The sequence below is a fragment of the Gossypium arboreum genome, chromosome 8 (genome assembly GCF_025698485.1).
Source record: "Gossypium arboreum isolate Shixiya-1 chromosome 8, ASM2569848v2, whole genome shotgun sequence".
Classification (NCBI taxonomy): domain Eukaryota; kingdom Viridiplantae; phylum Streptophyta; class Magnoliopsida; order Malvales; family Malvaceae; genus Gossypium; species Gossypium arboreum.
The window spans coordinates 2,703,802-2,730,473 of NC_069077.1; the positions used below are offsets into that span (position 1 = coordinate 2,703,802).

Sequence of the window (26,672 nt, forward strand, 5' to 3'; positions counted from 1 at the left end):
CCCAATAATATGCTTTAATTGGAAAAGAATCAACCCTTAAGAGTTTGTTTTATATATATATATATATATACGAACAAATATGCAATCTAAGACTCAAACTCACTCTTTCCCTTTCCCTTTCCCTTTCACTTTCAGTTTGAAGTTTGAGTTTTGAGCAGAGCTTACAAATGGCAGCAACAGCAGCATCCAGCCTTAGCTACGGCATTGGTGGTACTCAGATTTTATGGGTACCACAGGGACTGTTAGAGCAAATTGTGAGCACTCACTCTTCTTATCAAACCCACCATGTTGATCTTCAACATCTTGTTAACCTCATTTCCTGCATTTTCGAAAACGCTGCCGTTTCTTCCTCAAAGGTACTCTCTCTCTCTGTCTCTCTCTCTCTATATATAATATACATGACCGGTATTATTCACGTACGGTGGGTAGGGGTGAATTTAGAATTTTAGGTTAAAATTTAATTATAAATTTTGAGAGGTTAAAATATAATTTTATTATTTATTAATTTATAGTTTCATCATTTTTAAGGGATTGAAAAGATTTTTTTTAGAGTCAAAAGATAAAATTTTATCATATATATTATTTTATAATTTCATTATTTATAAATAGACTAAACTAGTAATTTTTCATTTGGGCCTTGCCTCCCTTCCCCCTTAAATTCACCGTTAACGGTGGAGATTTCATCTTCTAACTATACCCAAAGTTAGAAGTGACAAGTTGACATAGAGAGAGTGTCTCGTTGAGTGCTTCAGAAGGCGAATTATGCGCATTGCTATATGTTATAGGGCGTAGGTTTGAGAGCTAGTTCAAGTAGTAGCATTTTTATCCATAAGTGCCTTATAGCATAGTTGGCACTCTCAGGTAGCCAAGAGACGTTTTTACTCTTTGAAATCTATCGCCTTTTCAAATTATCAAGCACTCAACTCTCATAGAATTGGAAAATAAAACCCCGTTCAAATATATGCCAGATGTACTAAGGGTCTTACTTAAGATCTAATCTTTGACAATATATATATACTTTACCAGCACTAACAGTTATTACAAGATAAATGATATATATTTATGATATTCGATTTAGGGTGTTGAACAATATGCACAATTAACCGATATGATCAATAAGCTGGAAACTGTGGACGGTATGCATCAAGCTTTGGAAAATATTCGAAATCTTTCTTGTGAGGTAAATTGTTACTTTTCTATTTTCATTTTACGGCTTCGAATATCCATAAATATTCAATTATTTTTATTTAGATTGAAATATTTCAAATTTAAATTTAAATGGTGTAATTCACATAGAAAATGAATTAAGAATAGTGATGCATTATCTTATGCTTGAGTATTTGAATAATAATATTAATAATTAGATTTAATAAAGAGAAACTTTTGACCCACTAAATATATAATAAAATTTTATTTAACTTTACTTTTATTAGAAAAATCGAAGCCACCTTTTACTTTTTTTTCTTTATAAAATAATAAATAATATTTTTTATCTAAACATAAATAGTTTTGCAGTATGAATCGAAAATTGGATAGTCCAGCACAAAAGCTTGATTATAATTTAAAAAAAAAAAGATTTAACTGAGTGAAGTAAAATAAATTCTTTTGAAATATTCTTTATTTCCAACAAACACTTTATTAAATAAAACTTAAAAATAAATACAAATAATTTATTTATTTATTATCCATTAGCATCCATGAATTGCAGGTTTATGTAAGTTTATACACTAACAACATATTAAATCTAAATATTAATAATAAAATTTATATTTATTTCACCTTACGGTGTATAAATGTATACGTTGAATACTACCACTTACTAAAAAGTTGAATTAAGGTTACCTCAAAAAGGAAAAAGTTTAATTAAGGTTATAATGTACGGTTAATAGAGGTAAGCAAAATTCAGGTAAAATCGAATTAATTCAGTTAATTAATGGAATTCTATTAATTGGTAGGTTAATCGAATTAATTCGGTTAGGGTCGGTTAATAATTTTTTGAAAGTTTGGCTAATGGTTAATTCGGTTCGAAATCGGTTAATTAACTGAAAATTTATATTTTTTATATACATTTTACATATATTAAATTCGGTTAATTTGATTAATTTTTTTTTATGTTTTATATTTGTTTTAACCAAAAAACAAAAAACATATAAATTTCGGTTATTTCAGTTAACCTACCGAATTAACCAAAAAAGTTTAATTCGGTTAACGGTTAAGGTTTTAAAGGGTCGATCAATTCAGTTAATGGTAGTTTGGGTCAGTTAACAGATTGAACACCCCTAACTGTTAGTCCCTGTAGTTGTATAGAATTTGAGATTTGGCCCATATACTTACTTTTTCAATTTAAAAAGCTTAGTCCAGTCATTATCATCGTTGATATTTTTGTAAAATTTTGTCAAAATTTAACATTTTTTTTTGGTGTCAATCATATGTTGACAGCCTAAGCAAAATTTTAGGTTGACAACTTTTAATAAAAAATATTTATGATTTTAATAACCGGATTAAAATTTTTAAATAAAAAAAAAAAGAGGAATTTATTTTTAATTTTAACAAAAATCTAACGATTTTAATGACAACCTAATCTCAAAATTTTTAACTTTTACGGAAAATACTTACTATTTTAAATGCAGATGTCATGCTGTGTATCAACAATGGCAAGCAGTGTGGACGAAACAACAATGCAAATGCTCCGAAGGCTGAAAGACTATTCATGGAACGCCAAAGTGGTGTTGGCGATGGCCGCTTTCGCATGCAGTGTTGGTGAGTCGTCAATGCTTGTCAAGCATCGTAACACCGACCCTATTGCCATGTACGTTGAAACCCTCAAAGGCCACCGTTATACCACCACGGATTTCACCGTGCTCGAACGCATCGGGCTTTTCAAGGCCATGATCGATGTCGCCAACACCAACTTGGCCTTTTTGGCCCCTTCCATTTCTCGCATTCCCAAAGAGGTCCACTCAATCAAAGATGCCATTGCTTGTTTCCCCACAGCTGCATACAAGATCCTTCGGATTGTTTTGCAAATCACAAGCATTTTAAGCAAAAAGAAGTAAGCTTTTTTGTTTTTTAATATTTGAGAATTATTATGTTTGTAGTGGCGGCACAAGCCATTGAGTTTTGGGGCTATTTAAAATTTTTTAATATTTTAAAGGGTTTAATTAAAATTTTACCAACAGGGTGGCTCTAATTTAGTTCTGCCACTGTATGTTGATTACGATTTGGCTTAATTTACCTTTTGACCTCTGAACTATATCTGTTTTTCATTTTGTACTCTTTTCCTCTACACTTTGATACATGAACTATCATTTTCTTCCCAATTAACCCCCAGAAAAATTTCTGACTCGTGATTTATTCTTATCGGTCACCGATAATTTTGGGGGTAAAAAGGGTTGAAAATAATAGTTCAAATATCAAAAAGAGACAAAAAAAAATTTATGTACCAAAATAGAAAAAAGGTATAATTTGTGGACCAAATCATAAACAAAACCTTACTATTTTGCCTTTTGGAAAAATAGAAAAAGATGACATTATTTAAAATTTTTAAAATAAATTTATTTATCTTCATTTCAGCTGACTTAATAGTGCATAAATTATATATTATTATGCATGAAATATAATTTATGAAATATTTTTAAAATTATTTTCAGGGACCATTTTGAATCCACAATCCAAGAATTAAATGTCTTGGCAAATGAAGTTAGCCATATAAATAACATCCTTCAAGAGAAGTTAACCCTTTGCCTAAGGGATGCTGGTAAGCCTTTTATATACCACAAATAAATATTTTTATTAAAATTTATATAATAAATAAACATTTGTTTCAAATGGTAAAATTAAATGGGTTCAATTTTTTTATAATTTTATATAACTTAATTCATTTGTAGTGAATATATATACACTATCAGTAGGTTAATATTGTTTTTATGGACTATTACCGATTCAAATATTATAATTATCATTTACGACAGATTCGAAATGAAGTATTAACCTTTGGATTTTTTTTCCTGAATCTGTTTTTCTTTTACATATAATAAATTTGAATGTTATAATTTATTTTATTTTTTCAGATAATACATTTAAATATCCAAATTTGAAGTAATTATTTCCTTTTAAAAATATTTTGAATGTTCATATAATGGAAATGGCATGCAGAAAAATACACATATGAAGATATAACCATACGTATTACTAAAATCAGCATCTCAGAATTCATCGACAAAATCATGCATTACGTGAGGATTCAGGTAATTTGGTTTAATTACAGTTTTCATCTAATATTGCTGGATCAATTCTGGTTTTAGTCCCTTTACTATGATATAATTTGTGATTTAGTCCTTTTACTTTAATTAGGTATAATTTCATCCTCTATTTTTATAATGTTTATAAGTAGGTCCAAATGGATAACCCTATTAGTTGCTGCGGTTAAAATTATGATGTAATTTAAAAATTAAAATAATTTTAAACGTTCATCTGCGATGTAAATATATTCTTAAATATGATTGATTGGATTTCCATGTGACCTTAATTATGACCATATAATAGTAAAAAAAAAAGAAGTCAAAGCATCAGTTTATGGTAGCAACTAACCATGTTATCAATTTAGACCTATTAATAATATTATAAAATAGAGGATCAAATTATAACGAATTAAAATAGAAGGATTATATCCTAAAATTGAACATAGTAAAGAGACTAAATTATAAATATACATTGTCATGCATCAAATATTAACCCTTTCGACAATTAATGATTTCTTTTCCGACATGAATAAACAAACAGGGCTTTGAAAATCTAAGAAACAAGCATCTTTTGTTCCTCGTATCGGATCTCGACATCTCTATCGATGAGATCAAGGTTCTCAATTGGTTGTACCAAAGAAACGACCAAATGTATGAGATCGTTTGGCTCCCGATCATCGACTTGTCGATGTCGTACGATGTGAAACGATTTTGGGAGCTTAAACAGTTGATGAAATGGAGTGTGGCAGTGGAGCCAACAAGGGTCGAGGCCGACGTCGTCGAGTTTGTGAAGAAAGAGTGGCATTTCATAAGGCAGGCGATCGCAGTGTCGATGACTTCGGCCGGGGAAGTGGTGTGCCAAAATGCTCTCCCCATGTTATGGACTTGGGGGAACACGGCTTTCCCATTTAGTGATAAAACCGAGCAGATTCTATGGAACTCTGTAGATGAACGACATGGTTGGAAGCTTGATTTGGTGCTTGATGACTTCATTGTCCCCGAATTACGTTCATGGGTACGTTGCATACATTCATAAAACTCTCTTCATATATATATATTTTAAATATTTTATATTAATGTTTATAAATTTTAAAATTAAAATTAATTAATTAAATAATTTTATTGTTTAATTTGAATTCAAACTAAATTAAATTAACGAGGTAAAAGGGTTAAATCACTTTTGGGATCTAAATTTGATATTTATTTTTGCATTAGGGTCTAAACTTTTTAAAATTAATCTCTAAATTTAACAATTGTTCTTATATTAGGCCTTGAAAATTTTTTTGTTCAAATTTATCCTTGATATTATTTGAAAACCCTAAAATTTAGGCTATAATACAGAAAAAATTGTCAAGTTTAGAGATTAACTTAAATAAAAAATTTTAAATTTACCGTTTAAATCATTCAAGTTTTCTGATCGGATTTTTCAAGTCAAATATTTCAAATTGTTATTCAAGTCTAACAATTAAGTTTTGCTCATTTTAGATTATTTATTTATTTCAAATTTGAGTTTAAGAGATCGTGAATTTTCATAAATTAAATTGATTTATGGAATCAAATATCGAATTGTGTTCAAAATTTACAATTTCATTAACTATTATTTTTTCTTTTATCATTTAATTTGATCCATGATTTTATCAGATAGAGAATCGAACAACATTCGTTTGCTTATTCGGCGGAGGTGACATTTCATGGATTCAAGAATTCACCGAGAAAGTCAAATACGCCGCCTACGCCGCCGGCGTTACCTTAAAACTAGTTTTCGTCGGAAAAAACAAAGCCAAATTAGGCTTATCAAAAACCGACCTCAGCCGTGACATCAAAGTCATCGAATCGGAGATCCGGTGGCGGTTCTGGACAAAACTAGAAAGCATATTACACGCCAAAATCCGACACGGCAAAACAACCACCGCTTATAAAACTGATGTAGTAATCCATGAAGCTTTGAAAGTGGTCGGCCATGGCGGAAAAGGCGAATCGTGGGCCGTTTTCTCGATGGGACCCGACCCGATGGTAACAACCGACGGCGAAACGGGTTTAACCATCATGTCTAATTACCTGAATTGGAGACAAGACACTACTGGACTACGGTTCTTAGAAGGTGTGAAGCATTACAAAGAGGTGATATCGAGGGATGTTCATGGCTGTATCAAGGTTCATTTGCCAGTCCTGGGTCGGGTTCCGGGTATTATGGTTTGCCCTGATTGCTCTAAAGTGATGGATATGTTTTATACGTATCGTTGTTGTGATGAGTGATTTGTTTAAATTCGGGACTAAATATCTTTACCTTAATTCAAATTGGTCCCTTTTTTTGTCAATGGTATTTAATCTATTTATCTTATCTTATCTTATCTTATCAAAAATTACAGCATCCGATAAAAACATGCCATATGTCATGTTTTTATTGATCAATAATATTTTGATAAAAGAAGATAAAATTAATAGTTTAAATACAAACCTCTAAAGAGGTATATATCACTTTAAGTCAATTTACGGGACAAATCTTCTACTATTATATTATATCTATACTTTAAGAGTGTTTTTAACAACTTTTATGTTGTTGTAATTTTAGATTAAATCTCTTTATTTTAATAATATAATATAATATAATTTTATATTACATTACATGAATGGTCATTTATGATTTTATAATTAAATGTTCTCTAAAAATCTCACGAAATAGAGGAAACTTCTATTTTTTTTTGTTCTCATGTTGCATGTCTTTGATACGAAATAATTTGAGTATCTCATAGATGTTCTAAAATACGGATTGATAATTAAACTAGTTAGATTATTGATTACCAATTCAATTGGTTTAATTGTCGATCCAATAATAATTAAATAAACAATTAAAAATTATTTAGAAATCAATTCAATTCTTTTGTCACATTCGGTTTTCCATCCAATCAATCTAGTTTGATTTCACCAACAAGGGTCATAAGTGATGTACAAAGGGACTACCGTAGTCACCCAACTAACTTAACTTTTTAGTGTTTCCAATTTGATGTTAATCGGCTTGTAATAAAAAAAGCTAAAATTGAATAATTGGGTGATCATTTTGTAACTTTTCATAGTTAAATTGAAAAACAAAAAGACATAGGGACTATTAATAAAATTTACCCTTATAAATTTAAATTTTGAATCTAGATATCTGCATCATTGTCTTATCCTCAGGCTTTGGGCTCCAAGCAAGAAGCTATAAGTTGACACTACAGATAAAATCAGTAAGCTAAACGAAGGCTGTTATTATTTTCCTCCCAGTTCCTATAAAACATTATATTCTCTTTATTCCACTAAATAATCGAATGATTTAATCCGGTGCCTATATCGAATATAAACAAATGAACTGAAGCAGGCACCGAGCTCAGCTCCATACGAGGATCGCGCATTTTTGTTTGGAAAAAGTACCTGCTTAATCTCTTCCTCCCATTTAGCAACATCCTATGACTATGATGCACAATTGTATGAAACACTTTACACAGTTTTACCTGAGCCAACAAAATCGGAGAATGCAGTCAATGTTCTTGCTAGTGATATGGATCGACCCAGCACTTATCGTTCTTCGCAGCTTTCTCCCATCGTTGTCTGAAAAAGTACAACTCGACGTAGGACTGCCTCCTTACCTGTACAAATCAAGTTCGTACTCCGATAATTATAACCAGTGTTTTCGTGCAATTAAATGATTGCCAAGTCAGTCAATGCCTAGAAAAAGATCTTTTGATATTTTCAACATTTGAACTCTATTTACAACAAATAATCAACAAGGGATCGAATAAGTTCTCCTTTGGCTAAATCTCCAAGCCAGCACCTCAAAGTACCATGCATAAGACTTATACAGAACACATGTTGTAAATCCAAGACGGTTCCCAATTTGGTACAGGATGATGAATATACTAAGTTTCCATTAAGGATCGAGAATGCATGAGGCAGACAAACATCGATAAGAATCAATAATGCATACCATAAGGAAGATGATGCAAAGCCATAAACCCAGATACTTACTTCCACTCTAGGATCTTGTGGGCGACGAGGTTTCTGCAATACAGAAACAGACCAAATAGTTAGCCAAGACAAAATACCGAAGGTACCACAATTGACTTGGGAAAGAATACGACAGGCCATACATTTTCATAGTTTTCATTTTCACAGATAGCGATGGCCGCTATATTTGCACAAGCTAACCAATTAATTCACATTTTATCTAAAAGAAATCTTTTCAGGGGTTCGGATTTGGTGTAACTAACGCAAGCAACTCATGTAGAGATTTTAAGACATTCTCAAATCAACGGTATCGGTTTATAATCCGTTCCCGGTAGTTTTCGGTTTAAAAATACTCTTATACAACATATAATCAGATACCAGAAAGATGAAAAAAGAACATTGGAGCATTGAACAACCAATAAACCAGCACAAGAAATCCACTGAACTTCCAAGATGACAGATAATAGCAGTGTTTAAAAAATCAGACTGGACTGCCCTATTCATTAAACCGGGTATCTTTCAAATCGGTTGAACCAATAAGAAACTTAAAAAAGAAAAACCAACAAAATCCCTATAAACCGTTTTAAACTTTTTTTTAATTCTTTTCATTAAATTAAACCTTGAATTTATATTAAATATTCTTACATTTAGTCAAATACACAGTTTTGTTAAATATTTATATTAAATATTCTTACATTTAGTCAAATACACAGTTTTGTTAAATATTTACGATACTTATATAATATTAATATTTAATCTTTTTAATACCAGAGCACATACGTTTTTGCATGCTTTCTTCTCTGAATGAAATTGTTTAGAAATACAAAATGGAGCTGTGGTGTTATATGCACACACACATGTATATATATACTGTATATGACTACACCATTCGGCTATCCCTTCTACAAAGATTGTCCTTATATCCTAATACGTGTTCCCAATAAATTTTGTCCCTTTCGCATAAGGACACAAGTACATCAAGGCCTTAATCACCAGTAATAGCAGAGAGAGGATTGGCTAAAAGAACACAGTTTTCCAAATGTAGTAATCGACACAACAGCAGTAAAGCACTAGCAGGAACCTAGAGCAGAGATGCAGAAATCACTAAACTGCTGAGCACCATCATTCAAGGATATTTGCTTAAATAAAGAAAATAATGAACCATTAAAATCTTTTCTTTTTTTTTTTTTTTGGGGGGGGGCGGGTGGGGGTGGATAAGCTATGTACCACTAACATCTTATTGATACAGATATCAAATTTCTAACCTTTTTTTTCTTTGCTTTAACATAGTGGCGCAGTATGTATGCATCATTCACAACAATACCTTTGATTCGATCACCCTATTAAAGAAAAACATGTTAAGCAACAATCTTTTAGGTAAGCAAAATAAGAGAGAAACCCACTTTAAATAGCTTGCTTGTGCACAATAACCAATTTTTGTATAATAATTGTGTTTAACAGGTTAAATTTTTACATAAAATTTGACACATGTAGCTAAAGCAAGCAACTCATGTAACTAAAGACAACATCTGCATTGCAATGATCTTTGTTCAAGGGTAAGAACTAGTAACTAAAGCAACTCATGGAGCGATGTAAGACATTCTCAAAAACCAATGGTAATGGTGTATAATCCCTTGCCTGTAGTTTTGAGTTTAGATATCCTCTTATACAACATATAAAAGCTCAGAACTTCTAGATTTCAAACACACATTTTAAATTGGACTAACAGATAGCAGTAGCAATTTAACCTTAAAGAACTGCTGAAAAGAATTAAACAGAATAAGAAATATGCTCTGCCGCCAATTTTGTTTGATTCATTTGTCTGCATCAATCTACTGTTCCTTAAATCCAGAGGGCTTGCTAAGAACTTAATACCAAAGAACATATGTTTACACTTTAATATGCAAGATTTCTGCCGTGAATGTATGATTTTCACCATTTGGCAACCCTTTCTACAAAAATTGTTCATATGTCTTAAACAAATACATGTTCAAAATGTTAATTTCACATATGAACACACAAGTACTTGAGGGCCTAAATCACCAATAATAGCAAAGCTGTGGTTTAAAGGTATAGAGCTCAAGTGTTTTATGTGCTTCGTTAAGAAATTCCTTGTTATTGTTTGACGAAAAAAAAATTAAGCTTAAAATGTCCAAATATGTAGATTTTAGAGAAAAAAAAACTCAAGTCCAGCATCGGTACCACTAAGAATATTTTAGTTTATGCACCACAACAATTGAATATGTTAGTTGCATAAACTGGACTTCTTGATATTAAGGCTTATTTAGTTGCATCTTATGCATCACCGTGTTTGAACCACAGTTTTGCAAATCAACCATAATGCCAAAATAAGCCTTAACCAGCCTGGCATAAGATGCAACTAACCACAAAGTAATCAGTACAACAACAGTAAAGCATTTCTCAAAATTGCTTACCACCATTACTAAAGGATGATAATGCTTGAATACAGAAAATAATGTACCTGTTAAGATCTTGTGGAAATAGATATTAATTTCTAACCTTGTCCAGCCGTCGACCTCCAGCAGTAGAGCGATTTTTTGCACCTATGCCCCCTAGAGTAGGACGATTGTGGTGGACTACATACTCAGCATCCACAATACCAATATTTTTGGTTCGATCACCCTATTAAAAAACAGGTTAAGCAAAATTCTATTGCTTTAGCAAAATAAGATGAAAACCCACTTTAAGTAGCTTGCCTGTGCACAATATCCAACTTGCATATCTATACCCCAGGCATGGATCAAATCATTCTGGAAAAAGATAAATAAATAAAATAACGTAAATAGATAAGGATGTGACATTAAAAGAGGAAGAAAGACTGATGTATGAGGCAATTTTATAAACCTTTAAATAGCATGACCAAGGAACATTCACAGGCTTGCAAAACTAGAGCAAAGTTTGAGGGTGTGTTTGGACACTATGGAGTAATTTCTAGAAAGTTTAATTACTAAACTAGTAATTACACCCTCTTGTAATTACAAGGAATTCTAATTCCTAGAATAAAAAATTTTTAAAAAAAGTTTGAAAGTCATCATGGCTAATTACCCTGTGCAATTCCCCCAATTCTCAACCCCCTCGTAAGAATTGGAGCAAGTAACTGAGGTGCTACAATTCCTCTCAATTTAGTGCGACCTACTAATTACAATGGCTACCCAAAAATGCCACACATGTGTAATTACAAGCACTTACACCCAAATCCAATTACTATATGGCTTTCCAAACACACTGTACACATAACAAATCTCAAAAATATTAACGAAACAAAAAATGCAAACCAGCTCCTTCTCATCAATCATTCAGTTAACCTAAAAATCATGTTTCAGATAAACTCAGCTCCATATTATAGATGTATCATTTCGTATTTAGCATTAAATGGTATGATAGCAAAGATATATAGCAATTGAACACCATGCTCCACCCAAAAAAGAGGGAAGAAGTTAAGAAAAGAAAAGAGGCAAGAATAAGGATGTAAAAATCCCACAGTCTAAAAGGCAAACCTGAATCATGTACCATACACAACGCCAGGCAGCTCTCGAGAAAACAGGGGCCATCATTTCGATCCACCTGTCACATTCTCTTGTTCCTTAGATTTGGTAAGCAAAACCAAAATTTGACAGAGGTTTCAAATTCATTAATTTCGTTGAGTTGCACAATAATAGCTTCTGTAAGCATAGATTCTTTCGTGAATCTCAGTAGAAAAAATACCGTCTCACATCAATAGAATTAAAATGACAGTTTCTTAACTTAATTATTTAGTGAAGAATAAGTAAATTCTAAGAACCAATGGAGAATATTTAGTAATTTTACTGATATTTTACCCTGTGCATGGAGGTCCTTTACTATGGGCATCACAATGCTTCCCATTAGCACCTGGTTTGAAAGCTGTCCTGCAATGAAAAATCATACACAATGAAGCAAATTAAGTCACTAGTTTCAATAGACTATGTATTAAACAAATTTGTGCATGGTTTACAAAAGTAGCGTATTCAGAATATGCAATGTATAGCACAAGTAGCTTTCAGAGTAGATATCGAGAAATAAATGACTACAAGAACCTGTGCACTATTGATTTGCTTTCACGTGCAGTAATTTGATGGTGTACCTCTGATTTAGAACGATCAAGTGCAGGCTGCGATATCTCTAGCCCTTCATGCTCAATAATTGACACATATCTGAGTTATCAAATTAAGTTATAGATTTTAAATTTTGAATCTATAAAATAGAATATCAGTGGTATTTAAATAAGATGCAGTTATTTAATAGCCAAAACACTTTCTCCTTTTAAATAAACATATAGCAAAATTTAGCAGACATGGGAAAGGAAACAAACAACTTCATAAGCTTTGCAGTAACTATCATACTTCCTTCAACACATGATAGAACTATACTTTGAAACTGCAACTGAAAGGGCAAAAACTGAACATCGATACATACAGCATTAAGCAATTTCAACTGCAGGTAGAATATCATCAGCTGACGCAAACCATCTCCATCAGGCTCCACAGTCATTCTTAATTCTATAGACAGGGTATAACTAAGAGTAGTCTATGGCTATCACTGCTACACTACTAGAAGAACTGTTCAACAAAAGCCATCATAAATTTCCACATTTGTGCACGTTTCAGAACCTCTGAGTTATTTAAATGCATCTTAATTATCACACAGCATAAGTTTATTAGCAACATTTTTCTACTTGAACTATAAAAGGATTTCATTTCTCAAATTGACAGAAATGAGCAGAGAGCTTCTAACATATAATCCGTGTTCTAATATGGATAATCACATTCAACGTACACTTTTGGGTGAAAATGTTCAACTCCAAGGTCCTCATCCCAGAGAAAAATGTAACTATATTCCGAAACAATATCAGGGTGTAAGAAACGCTTTGCAAACCACCTAATCACCCAGAAATAAAATTCAGGAGAAATTTAGAATAATGCTACTTCCCTATAATTTGTTATGGGATTGGAAAGATTCCTTACCATTTAGTTTGATTGCGTGCAGAAACATGTATGACTTTATCACACCATTCAAAATGCTTCCATTCATCAACAATACCATCATAATGGAAAAGCATAACTACAAAATCACTAGATAGAAACTATACAATAGAAAACAAAGAGCAATCAAACTCAAAAATATATACAAGCAACTGGTATACTTTAAAGAACAAAGGAATTATCATCTACCATCTTAACCATTTTGTCTACTAGATCTTTTTGCTTTATTCCAACAGCAACTGCAAATAAGCTGGTAGAAGTATTGTCCTTCTGTCCAAACAGTAGTGCAATAGTAAAATTAGTATGGCCACATCAGACATGTCAGTGTCACATCAACAAAATGAATTGCCCCTGGAGGAATTAGCAGCATGATAATTTTGACATGAAAGTCATACACCATGTGTTAATTCTTTTACAAGATTTCCATGTATTTGGAGGACCCTTGGATGTTCATGTACCCATACCCTGCATATACGTCAAACTCGGGTACTTTGAGAAAAATAGAGTCAGAGCAACATAGTTCTGAAGTTCCAATGAATTAACATTATTCTATTTGAGAAAATAGAAATTGTCAAAACCAAAAGTGCACAAAGAATTATTAAGAATTCTATTAGCTAAAAAGAGGTTCTATCCTTCTAATCTAAATCCAAACAACAAATCAACCAAATGTAAACTATCTGCGATTCAAGAATATCCAGAGACATGAATGTGCTGCAATGGTGCAATTCCAACTTTACTAATAAAACTCATCAAAGTTGTATGTTTAATTAAAGTTGCATGTGCTTTACGCAGCCAGAAGTTTACAGTAAGGTGCAGTCTTTTCCATGGAGTTGTTTCAAATGGGAAAGTGTACACCCCATAAATTCTATTCTCAAAATTCGAGTGAGAAACATGTTTACAAGGTTATGTGCCCATTCATATTGGTTACGCGAAAGTGCATGCTCAATCACATTGATTAGAACATTACCTCTGGGAAGCCCCATAAAGGTCGCATCTCTAAGTTTGATGTATTTTCAATGATACCTTCAGGTAATGGCGCAGTTCCGGGAGGCTTGCACTGGTTCTAAAAATATGAAACAGAAAATGGATTCTTGTTTGCCAGAAAAACATTTTCATAAATAAGGATGTGATTAAGCAAAATCTTTAAAGTCTCCTGAACAAACCTTGCAATTACCAACATTTGAGCTCTGCAAAATATCAGCTAATCCCCATGTCTGCACAAAGGGAACAACTTTCATTCTAGATATCCATCAATATATCTCTTTCTATTCGATATATGGCACTGACTTCCAAAAAGAAAAACTGATAAAAGGTTCATATTCGACCTTTACATTATTGGAGATAACAAACAACCTACAAATTTCAAACTTAAACCCATGGGGAAAAATGGGCTATTTTACTAAATTGACCCAAAAATTTTTGATACTTATAAAAATAATTCAGATTTAAAAATAATCACCGAAATAACTTGAAATGAACAGTAGAATTAGGTTTTGGCCGGTATCAACTCGTATTTTGCACTCATGATTGTCTGATGATTGTGTCAGGCTTTAAAACATTATTTTTTTTAATTTTGGCCTGTCAATAGCCGGCACTAGAGTATTTTTTTTAAACCGTATTACACTGGTATATAAAAATACGAGTTTTAAAAAAAAATTTGGTGCTTGCTAGTCAATGGCCGGCACTAAGTACAAAAAAAAAATTCAAATTTTTTTGGTAGTGGCCAATGGCAAAAATAGAACATTTAAATGAAATAAGAAAAAATTTAAATTTAAATTTAAAAATAATATAAATTAATTAGAAATTTTTTTGTTAAAAACTCATATTTTGTATACCAGTGTAATACGAATTTAAAAACTAGTATTTTGGTGCCGACCATTGACAGGCCAGCACAAAAAATATTTGAATTTTTTTTTTGTACTTGGTGCCGGCCATTGACAGGCTAGCACCAAAATTTTTTTTTTAAAAACTCGTATTTTTGTATACCACAGTAATACAATTTACAAAAAAATACCCTGGTGCCGGCCATTGACAGGCCAAAACTAAAAAAATCAATTTTTTAAAGCCTGATACAATTATCAGGCAATCATGGGTGTAAAATACGAGTTAGTACCGGCCATTGACAGGCCAAAACCCAATTCTACTGTTCATTTCAAGTCATTTTGGTGATTATTTTTGAACCTAGGTCATTTTTATAAATATAAAAAATTTTTGGATCAATTTAGTAAAATAGCCGGGAAAAATGTAATAAACAAATCAATAGCACCTTCAACTGTATGCTGATGGGAATTCACAGAATATTAAACGGTGTGAATATTAATTAGATGATGTAAATGAAGAAAACCATACATAGAGACCCGCTATAGCACATCTAGAAAGTCAAATAATGCAACAAAATTCATATCATATGGGATCTAAAATGGAAAATATACCTCTCTATTTTCTGTTTCTACATTTGAAAACCCTAGAAGGTAAATTATAGAAAGCAAAGCAGTGGCTGGAACGATGCTACAAAGACATGAACCCCAACCTTTCCGTTCAGCAATCAGAGGTATCTGTCAAATATAACAAACCAAACATATAACGATCTAAACAATTAGAAATCCAACTAGCAGATTGGAGCGCACACATCTTCTCAAATTATGACATAGTAACCACTAGTAATCAGCAAGTATAAGTATTGATGCAGATTCTATGACTAAATAAAGAATTAGAGGGATAGGCGGAGCAAAAATATTCCAAAATTTTGGCATAGCCCTTGGTAAATTTACCAAAGATGAAATTGAGTAAAGTTCTATTTCTATCGGAGGTAATATGAAGATTTCGAATAAGTGTTTATATAATTTTTTTCTGTCAAAAGAAATGATTCATCGAAATAATGAGTCAATGAATAGTAAACATTAATGATTCATAATCATAAACATTGATATCTAACAAAAGAATTAAAGGCCAACAAAACAAATAAATTGGATTTCGTAAATATTCTTAAATAATATGACAGAATAAACATTAGTGATTCAAGAATGTAAACACTGATGCAGCTTCTATAATTATAACAGAGTAAGCATTAGTGATTAGCGGATGTAAACATCAATGCAGCTTCTATAATTAACTATAGAATTATATGTAATAGGACACGAAGCAGATATGAGGACACAAATATTCTCAAATTATAACATAAGAAATATTAATGATTCATAATCATAAACTTTGATATCTAGCAAAGGAATTAAAAGCCAACAAAACAAGAAAATTGGATTTCATAAATTTTCTAAAATTATGAGAGTAAACATTAGTGATTCAAGGATGTAAACATTGAAGCAGCTTCTATAATTATAATAGATTAAATATTAGTGATTCATGAATGTAAACATCAATGCAGCTTCTATAATTAACTAAAGAATCACATGCAATTGCACAACAAGCATATAGGAGGGGACAAAAATAATTTCAAATTATGACATCAGAAACATTAGTGAATCGCGAATATAAATATCTACAAAGCATATTAATCATTAATATTATTTCTGGTAAGAATCAAAAGACTTCAAAACTACAGACAAGTATTAGGTGCAATGGTAGGCACATTGCATTCTCAAGAAGAGATATAGGTTCAAACTTTAGAGATGACATTATTGGGAGGGACAGCTATAAACTCCGAACATTGACCATAAAACAGAGGAGAATAAAAAAAAAACTTCAAAATTAAGTGAATAACCAATAAGCTTCATTGAAGTGTGAGGCATAGAGACTATGAAGAAGTTCCCGGTTCCTTTATAAAATCAATGAATTTCATAGCATAACAACATCATGCAACAAATGCATCAAGCAAAAAGAAAAAAAGAAACTCAATTTCCAATATATTTTTATATACACATAGACACACATATACAGATAACTTGAATACCCTGAAAATTGTGCAAATAAAAAAAGAAGACAGTATTTTGCATATAAAATTAGATGACATCTCACAGAATTAAAAATTAAAATTCAATTCAAATACAAATTCAAATATAATTCTAACTTTTTCTACTCTCTTTACTTTTTTTACTGAAAAAAAAAACAAAAATAAAGATGAAAATAGAGCCTAAAAAAACCATTACTGTTCCAACATACAAATTCCTAGTTCTAAGCATAGATAAATAAGATTCTGCACGAACGAGAAAAAATGAGGAGAAAAGTAGAAAAGGTAATCACGGAATTAATTATTATCAACTTTTATTATTAAAGAAAAAAAAAACTTACAAAGTGTACTGATTTCATATCGACGAAATATGAAAACAAAAACAACTTTTTGCTTCTGGCTTGAAGCTTAAAAATGGGGTGTCCTTAGACAAGAAACGAAAACGTTTTCCAGGAAAATTTTCAAAAAAAAAATAGAAACATGAAAAGGATTGTATATATATTATATGATAGGAAAGATTTTTTTTTTTTAAATACAGAGTTGGGCTGAATGCATGGAAATGAAGCAGTTTTGAATTTTTATTTTTTTACATTTTTTAAAATTTATATATATATTTTAGAATAATATTAATAATAATTAAAATAACGAAATAAAATAGAAACCGAAGAACGCGGTAGAAATAACTGGCGTAAAATTTTTGTCCGTTTCCCACGCTCATAATTTTCATATTTCTGTTTAGATTTTTATTTATTTATTAAAATTTAAATTATTTTTAATAAATTATGGCTAAACTCACTCAAGGTCATTAAACTCTTAATAAGTTTACATTTTAGTCATTTAATTTTAAAAGATTACAAAATAATCATTAAATTATTTGAAAGTATTTATTTTAAGCTATTGGATTGTTAAGTTTTATTTTAAATTTAGTTAGTCTAAGCGACGATTTAACAATTGTACGATAGATCAATACCCACTGATTGGTTATTAAAAACAATTTAACACTATTAACAGTTAGATTTAAATTTTAAAATATAAAAAGTAGAGATTAAATTCTTAAAAGTAAAAGTATAATGACTAAATTTTAAATTTGTGAAGAGTATAAAAACTATAACATATTTTAACCAAATATATAGTCTCTAAAAAGTAAATATTGTTTTAATAACCACACCAATATTTTTCATGTCTATTTTACGGCAAATGTTCAAGGTTTGAAGATACTTTTCCTAACACTGTCATCTCTAAGATTCTAACTACTAATTCTCGATTCAATCATTGGTGCAACAAAACTTAAATAAATAAATATTTTTTTATAAATAATAAAAAATATTTATAAAATTTATAAAACTAATCCAACCATCAGTATATTTTTATATGAGTTTTTGGTTTTTTTACAAATTCCGAATGATTCACTCAAAAATTGGTTCACTATGTTTAGATCGATATACCAATTAGTTCCCAACTCAACCGATCCAATCCAATTCAAATATCACTATAAGGTAATAATGATATAATTAAAAGGCAAAACCATAAGAATAACTTTACGAATCAACTAAATTAAGCTTCGGATTTGTCTTTGATTATTTCTTTGCATCCAATAATTGTCATTTTACACTAAAAAAATGGTATGTTCTCAGAGCGCAGGATTTTTTAATTTCTGTTGTAGAAAATAAAGTCTTTTTACAGGAAAGTACACTTGCAAAGATAATAGCAAAGGTAACCAACCCCCCAAAAGAAAAGAGCTACACTGATCTAAAACAACATTGACCTGCAAATACAATGCCAAACATTGAAAATTGACATTTTTTACTTAATTTTCCTGAGAATCCTAGCTAAAAAGAAATTCAATGACCAAATTTGATCTTTTGAAACCTTTGTATATATGTGCCTCTAATATCTGATTGGACCATCCAGACTCCCAGATGCAAACTGAAAAACATAAGGGCAATTAAATAAGATCATAGATGTCGGTATATTTATTACCACAATCCATCTGTTGAATTTATCGATATATATAACATTTAATTTACTCAAAATTCAACCTGCATGATATATGTGAATAGGACATAAAAGTATATGGACATCTCTCTTACATATATAGACACAAGCATATGTATTAACTCATCTAAGAAGGTTTTCATATTGGACTAGTGGTCGAACTGCTCAGACCACCATTTCCTAGTTCGGCCGGTCCAACCAGTTCAATTGAATAAATTATTAAAAAATAAAAAATATATATTTAAAAATAGAAGAAAAAAAACAGTTCAACCAATTCGAACCGGCTGGTTCAACTGGTTTACTGGCCAACCGATCCAACACCTTATTGCCCCGGCCAGGTCCCAATCCTACCGGTCTGACCAGATGGTCCAGTCCAGTTCCAAAAACAATGATCTAAGAAGTAACATATGCATGAAGATCCTAAACCGACTGCCCTTAGTTCTTGCTCACGAGAGAGAGACAAGGTGTACCTATGTTACTCAAACTACGATGTGAGTATCAAACAAGGGGATGTGACTGACACGAGTATGTTCAATTATTTTCTAAGCTTTTCCATGTATTCGAGGGACTTCAAAGGGGCATATCCCCATACTCATTGCCATATGCATCAGATAAATTACACTGCATTCTCTTTTAAGTTCATGGCAACTAGTTTCAGTCATTACCTGTCTAACAATTGGATTTGTCGACGTTGTAAATTCTTCGGTCATTCCTTGCCAAACAACCTTGCCCTCATGAAGAAACAATAACCTATTACGTAAAGATGAAGTTCATTAAGTATGGCATCCAACATCATAGCAAAAAACCAATTAAAAACATCATGATTTTGGGGTAAACCTGTCGACAGCTCTTCGAATGGTACTATGTTGATGAGTAACAACCACATAAGATGCAATCTTCCCTTGTTTCCCTGATGCATCTTCACCCTTTGTATGGACAGAGCGGATGAGATCTTCAACAACAGTCGATGCAATTGGATCAAGGCCAGCTGTTGGTTCATCATATAAAAGCACCTGGAGAAATAAAAGGAGGTGACCAAGCCGGAATATACTCCAGTGGGAATGTGGACTAAATTTTATGGTCCTACAGTTAGGGATTAAACTCTGAAAGCAAATAGGATCGGCTGGATACTAGTTGAAACTTGAAAGGAAGACCAATTTAATGTTTATCTTAAGATACAAAACCGAGGCAGTTATACGACATTACAACTTCCAATCCACATCCATTAACTTCAAAGAGAAATTTACTGTACCTCTGGCTCAATTGATTCTTTGGAGATGTCACAAATTATAGAACGAGCTAAAGCAACTCTTTTCTTCATTCCTCCGGACAACTCAGAAGGTAATCTTTCTTCAACTCCCTGAAGAGAACATTGCGTTGGAATTTTTAATCAGCCGGAAACTTAAATATTAAGGCACCTACAGTGCAGAAAGAGGTGACAGAAGTAAAGGCGTACACTTGTTACATTCTATGAGAACTGAGATTCCACAATTAACTACGGAAAACAAGTTCCAACTGTTCATTACACTGATTTTCACTTAAGCCCGACCCAACATCTTGCTAAGATCTTACTTGTTTGTTACAGGAAAACTCTGAATCAAGCCAAAAAGTTCCAAGCCAGGACAGCTAATTAACATTCTACGCTATCCAAGAAAAGAAAGTGGAATCACAAGCATACCTTTAAACCAACAGCAGCCAAGGTCTCCGTCACGAGCAGTGAAATTTGTTCATCAGACATGCATGAATTTTCGTATCTATGCAATAATAAGCACAAAGTCATCAACCAACTCGAAGTAATTTCTTTATTTGGGAGAAAAGGAAATCAGAATCCAAGACAACCTCCTAAAAGCCAATGATGTTTGAACCGGACTGGACAGGCCAGTCGAACTGGTTGTTCTGGGAACCGGCCGGGGTACCGGTCTGGAGAATGGCCTTGAACTGGTTTAGACCAGGAACCGGTTGAACCAGGTTGTTTTATTTTTATTTTTTGAATTTTCAATAATTTTTTAATCGGACTGGCGAATCAATGACCTGACTGGTTCGACCACCAGTCCGGTTCTAAAAACATTGCTAAAAACTAAGGAAAAAATGCAGTATTTGTAGGAAAGAATTTATACTGTCTCTTACAAAAGGAAACCAACATTTTCACGAACGGTCAAAGAATCAAAAAGTGCTGCACTCTGAAAAACCTGTTAGAGAAGAGTAAACAAAGAAATGGATCATGCCACTGATAAATTGTATCATATTTAGAGCTTAAATAAAATTTTACCAATCCAATTCGAAGACCAGATATCTCATCATCACCAATCAAACCCATTCTCTTTTTGCCTCGAATATATACCTCTCCCTACACATGAGAGTTATGTATTCTTTTTATAAGGATCTAAGCAGTAATAAATCGATATGCAACACAAACGAATTGCCAAAACTATGAAGACAGACTCAATAAGCATTGCCCACCTTGTCTGGTGCAAGAAGTCCAGCAATAATCTTCAGAATCGTAGATTTCCCAGTGCCGGAAGGACCAATAATTCCCACAGCTTCACCATGCCTAATCTATTAATCAAAGGAGACATAAGGAATCAACGGATAAAAGTGAAAAAAAAAATTGATAATAATAGAGAATACTACTACATGAAATGGCAAAAAACCGAGCTATGATCGTACACAAAGAAAATTTATGTTTCTAACTCACCTTTGTTCATATTTTTGGACATGGGGAATTGGTAAAAAGGGATCCAAAATGAGGATACAAGTACAGGGATACATCATATCATTATAGAACACTAGACATACATCTAAGACTGTAAACTGTAAATAAGAACTTGATACAACTAATTCAGGATGCCACCAAGTTAAGGCTAACATGGTACTCATATATCCCATTTTGTCTACGACTAAGGTGTCAGGTATGATCGAGGCAACCTTAAACCGTCCATGTTTGAACATGTTTTGGGTACCCAGAAATTATGAAGTCCTTAAATCATTCGAGACAAAGTTAGTTCTGTTCAATTTGAGAGAAGTACTTCAATGCAGTCCAGACATAAGGTCCGATTCTCATTCATGACCCCGAAGTTGAAGAAACTTAAAATCAAGATGGGGCTATATAGAATACATCCTTAAAAAGCTAAATTAGATTTGAAGTAGGAAGATAGTACAATGAAAGGAAACAATAGAACTAGTGAAATTTAAAACCATACACCTAAATGGAACTAATCCCCTTTAAGAATCAACAAAAAAGACTATCAACTACACTCAACTAAAACTGATCATTTATCACCATCACCATTGCAGCTATAAACCAGAAAAAATAATCAGTAAAGAAGGAAATAAACATGAAATAGAAACCCAATTTCTTTTCCTGATAGGAAAATAAAATGAAAGAAAGCTGGTTTTTATTCATGTGATGGAAAATAAAAGTTTCAGTCTAGCGAAGATGAAATAAATTGGAACGAATATAGTGAAGTCTAGCATAGTAATATAGAACTCCATGTCATCTTATGCACTTGTTCGAGAAACTATAGGACGGAAAACTCTTCCTATGAGTAAAAATGTTCAAACAGTAATTCCAAGAAGTATCTTCTAAGAACTTGAAACAACCCTCATGCAGTACAATCCATAAATATTTGTTCACATGTAGTCCAAACACTCACGGAAATAACATAAAACATATCTAAAGCCAAGAAAATCACCTTGAAGCTCACACCTCGCAAGATATGTTTTTCTCCAAATGATTTGTAAACATTTCGACATTCAATGAGAACATCAGAATCATTCTCATGCTTCACTTCCTTGCTGAAATTCCCATATTTGGATGATTCCTAAAAATAAATGCAAAAATCACCATGTTGAGACTGAGAAACTAAAAATAATACATGTAAACTCAAATCTTTGAGTTCCCAAGGCTTCATTTGGTTATTGCTTTTGCTAGTTGTTTCCTCTTCCAAAAGCAAAATGTTCATTTGGACACAAAAATAATAATTTTTTAAACAATTAAACATTAAAATTGCATACTTAAATAGAACAATTATGTTAGAAATGGAAGTGCATTTTATTTATTTGTCCACTAATGTTCTACCTTTTACTTCTGCGTCTTAGCTACCTTTTTTTAAAGCAAAAACAAATAGCAATAAGGAAACAGAGACTAAAATCTCTAAATGCCTAAAAAAAGAGTTGGATAATTTTACACGGTTCAACTGCAAGAGACAATATAAGCATAATTTGGATGCAAAAATTACCTTGAAACAACAAATTATAAACAATTTGGAAGCATAAAACAAAAACAAGAAAAAAAGAAAGTAATAGCAAGTCCTATAATATAAGCAAAGACATTTCTAGCAATCAAGCAGATTCCATTAAAACAAACAGCAAAAAATTTTCAAGTCAACCTAAATAAACTTCCATAAAAAATCCTTTTAAATTAAATAAAAAAAGAGATAAAAGAACAGAAAAAAATTGCAGAAATAATTACAGTAAATTTAGTTCCATGGAATTCATCACGTCCCAGGTTTCTAGTAGGAGGAGCCATACAAGCACAGATAACATTTCTTTGCTCCTTTTTCTCATTGAAACAACAAAATTTGCTCCTTTCTTTGCCCAAATCACAATGCCTAGTTGATGTAACTACAGGGAACGACCCCAATAAACTTGATGAAAAGGTCGCACTAGTCATTTTTTCTTTGAGAGAAATGAAAAAAAAAAAAACTTTGAAAACCCTGATATATTAATAGAATCCCATCATTTTTTGACAACGAAATTTCAAAGAGAATTGTAAAAGGAAATCTGGGTATTGAAAATTAGTGAATTTGGAGAAGACCCAGAATCGGATTCATAGAGATTTAGGAAATCTGAGAAATACCCAGATAGGTTTATATTGATCAAAGAAAAATGAAGTCCCCCAAACTTGAAGTGGGCAAATGGTTTGGAATATAGGAGCCAAAAAATGAAAAATGAAATTTGGGACAAAAAAAAAAAGGGATATTTCGTATTATATTAGAAAGTTAAAGTATTTAAGAGAACCTTGTATTATAATTATAGTATCAAATTAGTCCCTCACTCCTTTTATTAAAATGGCTCAATTTAGTCTTTATATTATTAAAAAGAATCAAATAAATTATAGTTCAACTTGAACAAAAGATTTCATTTATAAAATTATAAAAACATTAACATTATTAACTATGTTAGATAGTAAATATTATTTTATTTCAATTGGCTTATTTAATTTTTTTATTAAAATATAGGGATTAAATTGATTTGTTTAATAATAAAGGGACTAATTTGATGTAATCTTTATAACATAAGAATCTCTTATGTAGTTTCACCTATATTAGAAATTAGAAGCGTGAAGAACATGCCCATTGGATTGGCGGCGTAAATGGTCAGTTGGTTGGTGGAAGCGTGTGTATATACGAGGTATTGGTGTGTCGAGTCGGGTCAGGAGTCGGATTTGAATTGACTTTAAATATGATATTAATATATTTTATATTTATTTAAGTTCGATTTGATTAAAAATAAGATTTAAAAGTTTTTAAGTCAGTTTATATTTTTATATAATTAACTTAAGCTCATTTTAAGCCTATTCATATTATTAAAAATTTTAAAATATATATTTATATTATTTTTATTTATTAAAATTTTATATATAGGTATCTTGACTTTTTTTAATTTTTATGTGTTATAAATTACATAATATATAAAATAACATAATATAAAACATTACAAACTAAAAAATGAGTCAAGTTGGGTTAAGCTTAGGCCTTAAATGTTCAAATCCGAGCTTGACCTATATTTTAAATGGGCTTAACTTTTTACTCAAGTTCATTTTCGAGCTTAATGTTTTTACTCAAACTCCTCTAAATTTTGAACGGAATTTCGACGAGTAATCCGATCCATAAATAAATTTATTTGTGAAGGTTACTTAATTATTAAAAATAATTATTAAATAAAAAAGTTATTATTTTTAACTGTGCTATTTGTACAAATCAAGCTTGGACTTGAATTTTCTTTTAAAATTGGATTATTTTATAAATCGACGAATGAATGAACTGACCAATTTCATTATCGATACAATTATAAAACCCTTAAATTTGGGTTTTAGCTAAAAGAGCCCAATACATAACTAATGCCCAAATAATTAATACCAAAAAGTAGCTCAAAAGGCAGCCCATGTCAGCTGTCCCCTCATCAGTATGACTTTCAAGTTTTTGTTCACTATTTATATGTTTGAATTTGTGAAGTAAAATTTTAAAACTTAAAATATATCTTAATTTCTATACATTTTATACTTTTAAAATTTAATCTCTTATTTTTATTTTTAGAAATGTAAATCTTTTACTTTTCGGATTTAAAATTTAAGTCTAATTGTTATCATTGTTAAATTTATTCGATTAAATCCATTTGTGTGATATTTTGAAATTAGAAAAAAATCAATTAATAGTAATGTAACCAATAAAAAAGGTTGAATGTTTTTGTGGTTTTTTCTTAAAAAATCTACTCGAATTTGTTATGATAAAATAAATTTTTGGTTGAAATAATGTTCTGAAACAAATTGACGTTAATGTTTTGGTTGAAATAGTTTACAAATTAAGTATTTAGACTAGCTAATGAGATTATACAATTAGAATGATCAAATTGGGTAAAGAGTATATAGATTAAATTATAAACTCCAACATAGTATAGGGGCTAAAATTAAAGTTGATCAATGTAAAAAAAAGTGAAGTAAATATAAAAAATGTAAAGATTTGTATTCGTCTCTAAGACTCTTATGGCATTCAAATTATATATAATTATGAAACATTTTAATTGAAAAGTTAACGATATTAACTATTTGGATTAATTAATAACATTATAAACATAAATGACTAAATTATATTAAAATTAAGTGTAATGATTAAAACACAAATTTAAGCATAATAAAAGGATCAGCATTGAAATTCAACCATTTTTCTAAAAATAACAAGAAAAACAAAAGGAAAGGACCATGATGGTGAACGTGTCAACAAAAGAAGGCCCTAAGCGCCTTCATTTTATATTGAGTTTAATATAGATGACAAAAGAAATACTCCTAAAATTAAGTGTAACGGTTAAAACACAAATTTCAGCATAATAAAGGGATCAACACTGAAATTTAACCATTTTTCTAAAAAAAAAAAAAAAAGACCGTGATGGTGAACGTTTCAACCAAAGAAGGTCCTAAGCGCCTTCATTTTTTATTTTATATTGAGTTGAGGGGAAAAAACTAATCATCAAAAGTTAACAAAAAATGTCACATGTTAGCTGCTTAGTGGGTTAACGTGCCATATTAACAATTCGTTAAAAGAAAATGAAAATTTTAACGATAGTGCCTAACTCACACATTTATCTTATTTGGAGTGACTAAATTAAGAAAAAATTTAGAGTGATCAAAATAAGACAAACTCTATTTTAAAGTAACCATAGGTGCAATTTATCCTAAAATAATATACAAATTTGGAACTATATAAAAAAATAGATACAAAAGATGTTTACACCTAATCTAACTTATGATTGCTA

General features: G+C 31.1%; 3 protein-coding genes across 4 annotated transcripts; 1 reads left to right on the forward strand and 2 right to left on the reverse strand.

Moving 5' to 3' along the window:
- The first annotated feature begins 46 nt into the window (after positions 1 to 46).
- Positions 47 to 6,559, forward strand: LOC108469017 (protein SIEVE ELEMENT OCCLUSION B-like). The gene is made up of 7 exons (XM_017769903.2): positions 47 to 356; positions 1,079 to 1,180; positions 2,631 to 3,052; positions 3,651 to 3,757; positions 4,156 to 4,247; positions 4,783 to 5,256; positions 5,883 to 6,559. Exons 1-7 carry the CDS (start codon positions 168 to 170, stop codon positions 6,495 to 6,497), a joined length of 2,001 nt encoding a protein of 666 aa, XP_017625392.1. The 5' UTR covers positions 47 to 167; the 3' UTR covers positions 6,498 to 6,559.
- Positions 6,560 to 7,502: 943 nt separating this feature from the next.
- On the reverse strand, positions 7,503 to 14,580 carry LOC108467810 (uncharacterized). Its single transcript, XM_017768595.2, has 13 exons — positions 14,407 to 14,580; positions 14,211 to 14,306; positions 13,433 to 13,513; positions 13,226 to 13,344; positions 13,038 to 13,139; positions 12,299 to 12,415; positions 12,062 to 12,130; positions 11,741 to 11,807; positions 10,940 to 10,993; positions 10,743 to 10,865; positions 9,488 to 9,562; positions 8,244 to 8,276; positions 7,503 to 7,864 (listed from the first exon to the last, which is right to left on the reverse strand). Exons 1-13 carry the CDS (start codon positions 14,479 to 14,481, stop codon positions 7,769 to 7,771), a joined length of 1,107 nt encoding a protein of 368 aa, XP_017624084.2. The 5' UTR covers positions 14,482 to 14,580; the 3' UTR covers positions 7,503 to 7,768.
- A 4,117-nt stretch (positions 14,581 to 18,697) lies between these two features.
- Positions 18,698 to 24,138, reverse strand: LOC108467922 (protein TRIGALACTOSYLDIACYLGLYCEROL 3, chloroplastic-like). 2 transcript variants are annotated; one of them, XM_017768744.2, is made up of 11 exons: positions 23,614 to 24,138; positions 22,835 to 22,963; positions 21,603 to 21,698; positions 21,412 to 21,489; positions 21,270 to 21,331; positions 20,821 to 20,896; positions 20,395 to 20,502; positions 19,980 to 20,155; positions 19,808 to 19,892; positions 19,017 to 19,073; positions 18,698 to 18,912 (listed from the first exon to the last, which is right to left on the reverse strand). In XM_017768744.2, the coding sequence occupies exons 1-10, from the start codon at positions 23,812 to 23,814 to the stop codon at positions 19,035 to 19,037; spliced, it is 1,050 nt and encodes a 349-aa protein (XP_017624233.1). In that variant the 5' UTR covers positions 23,815 to 24,138; the 3' UTR covers positions 18,698 to 18,912; positions 19,017 to 19,034. The 2 variants fall into 2 exon arrangements, with proteins under 2 accessions (XP_017624233.1, XP_017624231.1); XM_017768742.2 differs by having other exon boundaries at positions 18,698 to 19,073; positions 23,614 to 24,137.
- Positions 24,139 to 26,672: the final 2,534 nt, after the last annotated feature.